The 5,905-nt window shown below is 40.6% G+C and overlaps 2 protein-coding genes across 2 annotated transcripts in view; one reads left to right on the top strand and one right to left on the bottom strand. All coding sequences in view use genetic code 11, as the record gives it.

Moving 5' to 3' along the window:
* The window catches only part of EGR_09615 (hypothetical protein), a gene marked incomplete at both ends in the record, with an annotated part of 10,512 nt that extends 8,570 nt beyond the window's left edge, over positions 1-1,942 (top strand). The window contains 2 exons of the mRNA XM_024498864.1: positions 1,758-1,799; positions 1,844-1,942. Of these exons, the coding sequence (XP_024346705.1) occupies positions 1,758-1,799; positions 1,844-1,942 (141 nt within the window). The remainder of the gene's footprint in view (positions 1-1,757; positions 1,800-1,843) is intronic.
* Positions 1,943-4,057: 2,115 nt separating this feature from the next.
* On the bottom strand, positions 4,058-5,189 carry EGR_09614 (hypothetical protein; the record flags this gene model as incomplete). The annotated part of the gene is made up of 3 exons (XM_024498863.1): positions 4,058-4,157; positions 4,276-4,334; positions 5,130-5,189. The coding sequence occupies 3 exons, from the start codon at positions 5,187-5,189 to the stop codon at positions 4,058-4,060; spliced, it is 219 nt and encodes a 72-aa protein (XP_024346704.1).
* Positions 5,190-5,905: the final 716 nt, after the last annotated feature.

Here is a 5,905-nt window from a genome sequence, read left to right as displayed (position 1 = left end):
CATATTGAACAGAAGTTGGCGCACATTTCGTCTAGGTGATGGGTGAAGTGTGCAAAATCCTGCAGCACCACTTGCACTGCATTCAGCTGACAGAGGCGGAAGCCAGTTGGACCTCTCCTCAGACTCAAGTATGACCACAGGTTGGGCGATCACTCGTCGCTCATTCGGCTCAACACTTTGAATAAATCAGACATCCAAGTGAGCGTGTCCCTTGTGGCTTGCATTTACGTTGGCCCTCCTACTTGTCTTTGTATACTTTGACTTTGAATTTCTTCAGACTCAGTCGAAAATTGATAAGCCAGACAGGGTGTCTTCAAATAAATGCATCTTTTGAAATGACCCATTTCCAAAAAGTGATTCGATATGCAAAGTACAATTTCCGGTAAAAATGGTCACTGAATAGGCATTCCAGGCACTTGATGGCATTGTTGCTGCTACGCCTTGGGACGGTTTATCTAAAATTCACGACCTACATGTAAAGCGAAGCGGTTTGACGAGGAGGAATTCGAATGAATTGAATAAGTCATTTCGAACTACATTTTGTGATGTTGGGACACGCTGTTCTGCCTACTTACGTTTTGTGAGGTAAGTTAAATCACTTTGGCAGCAGACCTTAGATGGGAATGCTTTGATGGCATGCCAAGTCAATACTTAAATGTCTATTTAGCCCCAGATTTAAAAAAGCCGCTCGGAGTAGAGTTAATCTGTTGACCCATGACAGTCCCACCGGGCCATTGTCGTTTCCACCTGCCTTACTGCCTTATCATTGACCATCTTACCACGCTTTTCAGCATATAATTTGCAGCATACTTTTGTTTAAGGCCATCTTTTATATCTCTTGTTACTCTATGTTGATTTTCTCGGTATCTTCTTATAATACAAACAGCCTTTCAAAATCTGCGATTTTGAGTGTTCAACCTCTCACCAGTCCACGCAGATTGTCCCACCATACCCGAACCACGAACGTTCAATGAGCAGTAAATGAAGACTGGATGATGTGGACGCTGACATGCCTTCCTTGGGAGTTCCTAGCGAGAGCGCTGCAGTCGTGCAAGTGGCGTACGTCAAAGAAAGTAGGTAGATTTGTTTGGCGGCCGACCTGGTAGATAATAGGCTTATGAGTGGGGGTTAATTGAGCTCGCCACACCGCATACACGACTAGTCATTGTGTTCCCGAATGTAAGAGGATATAAACCACAAAACGTATGAGTGTCAATAGAAAAGTTTCATCAGCTTTTACAAATGTAAATATTCATACCAAATAAATGAATATCCCGCATTTCATAACGACATCTTAAATCTAAACATGGGCGGACCTGTACCTATATAGTAATTCTGCAAACCATTCTAAAGGTGGAGCAATTCGCAGGGCGTAGTTGCTGACTGAGACACACGTACCTGTATTCTTCTCCAAGTGACATCTTGACATAACCCTTTGATTATATCCCATCATTAGTAATTTGGGAGACACCATCCTGGACGCATCACATTCGCCAGTTCATAAATGCAGATATTCGAGGGGAGTCATTCACAAAGCCTAATTCCTGCACACTCTCCATGCGAAAGCACATCCCACTTTCCTCTTTCTGTTTCACACCCTCCATTACTGTCACACGCAGTGCTTGATCAGACGACAAGTTCATCGCTACGGCTCGTAGTTCAGTTCCAATATGGGGGCATTGCTATGCAAACAATGAAAGCTTGGTGGTGTAGAGAACGCAGTCATAATGAGCTAGTGCTTCTCTTAACTTTTCTAGGCTTCTTTTACATTCACTGCCAACAAATTTCGTTATCTCTTGGTAAGAGGATAAATGCTATGTCCTCCTTACTCCGTTTACTGCAGTCAATGCATTTATGCCTGAATACATACATGATTACAAAGCAGAAATGTGTACCTGTACTTACTGGTTATTTAGGCGGTATTCTTGTTCAATCTGCTTAGTTAAAGCAAATTTGATTACAAATTCAGTCGTAAAATGCAACTGCCGTTGTTTACGGTTTTAACGTTCCCTTCATTGTTTGGGTAATGTAGGTGACCTTCTCGCCTCACGCACTTCTGCATCCTAAGATATTGCTCTTTCCAAAGGTTTCTGATAAAGAATCATTGTTAAGTGCTGCTTGCTTTTAAACTGGGCTGAATAAAGTAAACGATTTCCAAACTCTATTCTGAATTTATTTTCTCTTCATTCATTTCAAGCTCCTGTAAGCGAACGCTGCCAAATGTGTTGATTTCCGCCTTCACAATTCCCTTCCCTTGACAGGTGAGTAAGCAATTGAAAGTGGTGCCAAACTCATACATCTAAAAAAACTTAAGTGCAACAAATAGACTTTTGTTTAAAGTATGCATATAACTTTCCGGAGCTTACATCCACATCTAGACCTTCCTTGCCCAGGGGACTGCTAGAAGTAACATCCGCTACCCTATGCAATTGACTGTGGAAGTGTATAATCCCAAGGGGAAGTGCCATCTCACACGGAATAAAGTTTTACCCTTTATAGTCAATTTTGGTACTTTTGCTGGATTATTCCCACCGGAGAACACTTTTCCTCTTCTCATTCACTGGAACGAAAATAAAAGCCTTTTTACTGCAGTTAGTGTTGATACTCCCCTAAGTGAATATGAAGCGGATGCAAGGATAGGCACCCTGAATTTTTATAAAGTTATTAAAAAAATCATTCCACCAAAATTCACACAAAGCTTAACCTCAATGAAACCTGGTAGGTCTTTTCAGTTGTAAAATCGCTCTCTTTCAGTACTGTCCTGGCTGAAATGGAGAGCTTAATCATGCAGAAATTCCATGGGATGTCATTGAGCAATGGAATTTGTGCCAAGAAAAATTTTTTACTTAGTAATTACCCATTTAAGTATCTGGTGAATATCCTTGTCAATGTGTCCATCTGGTGAGCATATTACTCAAATATTTGTGGTAGAATAATTGCTTTTAGGAAATTTTCTAATAAGGTGAACCTCTTCTAAGAACAGTACCAGCAAATTGGGTGTTCTATTCCTCAAAGTCTGGCACCAGCTATTCTTCATTAAAAGTAGCTTAACATGCTCAGTAATTGCAAAGCAAGCAAAATAAACTTTTACGATTGGCAAACTCAACTAATGTGCTATCTGTAGACCTGGATCTCCGCCCGCACACCACCTTATGGGAACATTTTTACTGCCCACATTTCTTTGTGCTTTAAATCCCACACTTTCTGCACAGTAATATTGTGTTTTTCAGTTTTGGGTCATGAATTCATAAATAAGTCAATGCAAAAAGCTAACAATTTCGAGGGAATCTGTGAAACAACAGCTAGTGTTGATTATATAGCTAAGAAATCTTGAAGGGCAATAAAATAATGTCGTAATTTACTGCACAACGAAAGTGTCGAAGGATGTGAAACAAGCAATTGTAACACCCATACTGCATATCCTGGTGTTTCGCTAGCTCACCATTTTCGCGGGCTGTAAGTAAACTTTTCCTGACTGCTAGACTCTATTACACTAAAAGGGAACACTGGTGTCATCGATAAGCAAACCTCTTCAAAATGTGCAATGGACATGAATTTGTCGGTTGGATGCCGCTCTGACTTCTCACAGGAGGAGAGCATTCGTTGCAAGTGTCTCAATCACAAGGGCCTCCCTGAAGGATGGTTATGTGAAAAAAATGTCAATAGATGGAGACTAGAATAGGAACAATGCAAATAAATCATAAAAGTTGACTATTATAGCTGCGCGGAACATCGAATCAAGTACTCAAATCTCCCCTACGCATACAGAATTGGACACGTAGAGGACGAAGCATTTCGAAATCCTATCGTTAACTTATCATCCCTAGGAACGCTACAATGGTATTTTTGAGAAGATAATAGAAGCGAAAGAGTAAAGCGGGTTCGTAAAAGTGCATCTTTTGCAGTCAGAAAAAGCTAAAAGACATTAAAATTCCAAACAATAAGAACTAAACCACTCCTGCTGCATCAAATTTAGCAACTTCTGCTGAACTTATCCACTTCACATAGTCAATTTATGCTGATTTTCAAATACAAGCCAGCAAAACTAATGCTCTGGTTAAATTTTAGCAACTGAATTGTACATTTTTAATAATGAGCCACTTTTAGATGTTTCCCACTTTGCAAAATTTGTTGTATTTGAAGTCCGTTTTTTTGCTCTGTAATGACTTACACCCAGTCTTAATATCCAACTCCTGCCTCAGTCAGACGGACATCAATTTTAGGTAGAATTAGGATGAGTTTACTTTAAAAGTTGCCAGTGATGGGACTTCTTACATATGCTTCAGCAAAGGGATTCTTCCACCACCGCTCTTAGCACCTTTTCCAGAGGAGAACTATTTGAAAAACAATTGAATAATTGAAGTTTGAATTGAACTGAGACATGCCCTTCCTTTCCAGTTAGTCCGCTGACGACGTCACCAATGTAGCTCCCAAATCTCGTTACCAGACGTAATATATGCAAAGGACTTCAATTCTTCAAGGTGACAAAATAAATTCCAATTTTTTTGTCCTACGAGGTGTGAAACCTAAAAATAATCTGCGGAACAAGCTACCCTTCACACTTTGTTCGAGGGTATTAAAAGGGCTGATTGGGTCTCGCAGCTTAATCAGGAGGATTTGTGATACCTCATACATTACTACTAGTCGCACACTACGCGAGTCCAACAACTTGTGTTAGGATTTCGAATATGGAGGAGTTGAAAGAAAGCCGGTTCATTCGAATTCTCCTTAAGCGTAACTTCAATTCACTTTTGAGCATGAAAAACCAGATTGGGATTCATTCATTATCAACGAGATTTATTAAGTCTTCCACTAAAATTACACTTTGGCTATCCCTAGTCGTGAAGTAAGTGATACATGCTTTATTAAGACAAACGTCTGCAATGCTAAGGTCACTGACCAGCCTCCAGAATTTGCTCAGGTCGTTAGCAAATACCTTGGATTTGTTGACATAGCAAATATTTGTGCGGCAAACACAAGCTGGAAATCGGTACTCTTCTTACTAACTTGGTATTGTTGTATCATCAGGTGGAAGTGCATTGGCAAACAAGGCCGCACAACTCTGCAAACAAGCTTGCAGACCGAGTGCCCTTCGAACATTCACAAATGAAATCCAATCCTCAGCTTACATCTATTCCAGCTTCTTGGGATCCCTCTGAAAGGGTAAATTCCCCACTGTCAAGTTCCATTCTACCCTATGCAAGTGCGTCGCTTTGAACAATGGGAGATGTGTCAGACCGGATCTGGCTTTATGAGACCACGAAGCGCTTGGACCTCAGAGTGGCAAATTCTACCCCTTCCACCGCAGTATAAGTTGATTTATGCCATCTCCATGCTTGTTGGTTAGGGCTGCACTGTAATCTCGACAATGAAAATAAACACAAAATGTTGGAAGTGCTTATGATAGAAGCTCGGTGGGACCACATTTTGTACATATTTAAACATTCATTGTTTCTGAACTACAAGCCACAGTGACGAACCTGTCGTCTAATGAGACACTGGGTTGATAATGATGGGATGTGGATGTGTTTCTCCATGGATAATATCCAAGAATTTGGCTTCTTGAGAGATTCTCTTCTGATGTCTACACCATTGCATTGGCGAATGTGGTGTGTCCAGGATGGTGTGCCTCAGATTATCCATTGCAGGTATATAATTAAATGACCTTGTAAAGGTATCATTTGGGGGAGAATGCAAGCACTTGTGTCACAACCGGTAACGACGATTCGCAAAGTGTTCTACTTGTAGACCAGTTTGCAGAGTTACTATATTGTTAAAATGAAGTAGATGCAAGCATTTGCCCTCACCACAGTGTTGCCTTTCCTCCGTGTAGTTCAGCCCACGTTTCGAAATAAGTTAAGTTGCCGGTATGAAATGCGGAATACGCAGTTGATTCATGTAAATA

The sequence above is a fragment of the Echinococcus granulosus genome, assembly GCF_000524195.1.
Source record: "Echinococcus granulosus chromosome Unknown EG_S00157, whole genome shotgun sequence".
In the NCBI taxonomy this organism is placed as follows: domain Eukaryota; kingdom Metazoa; phylum Platyhelminthes; class Cestoda; order Cyclophyllidea; family Taeniidae; genus Echinococcus; species Echinococcus granulosus.
This window is presented reverse-complemented; position numbering and strand designations above follow the sequence as displayed.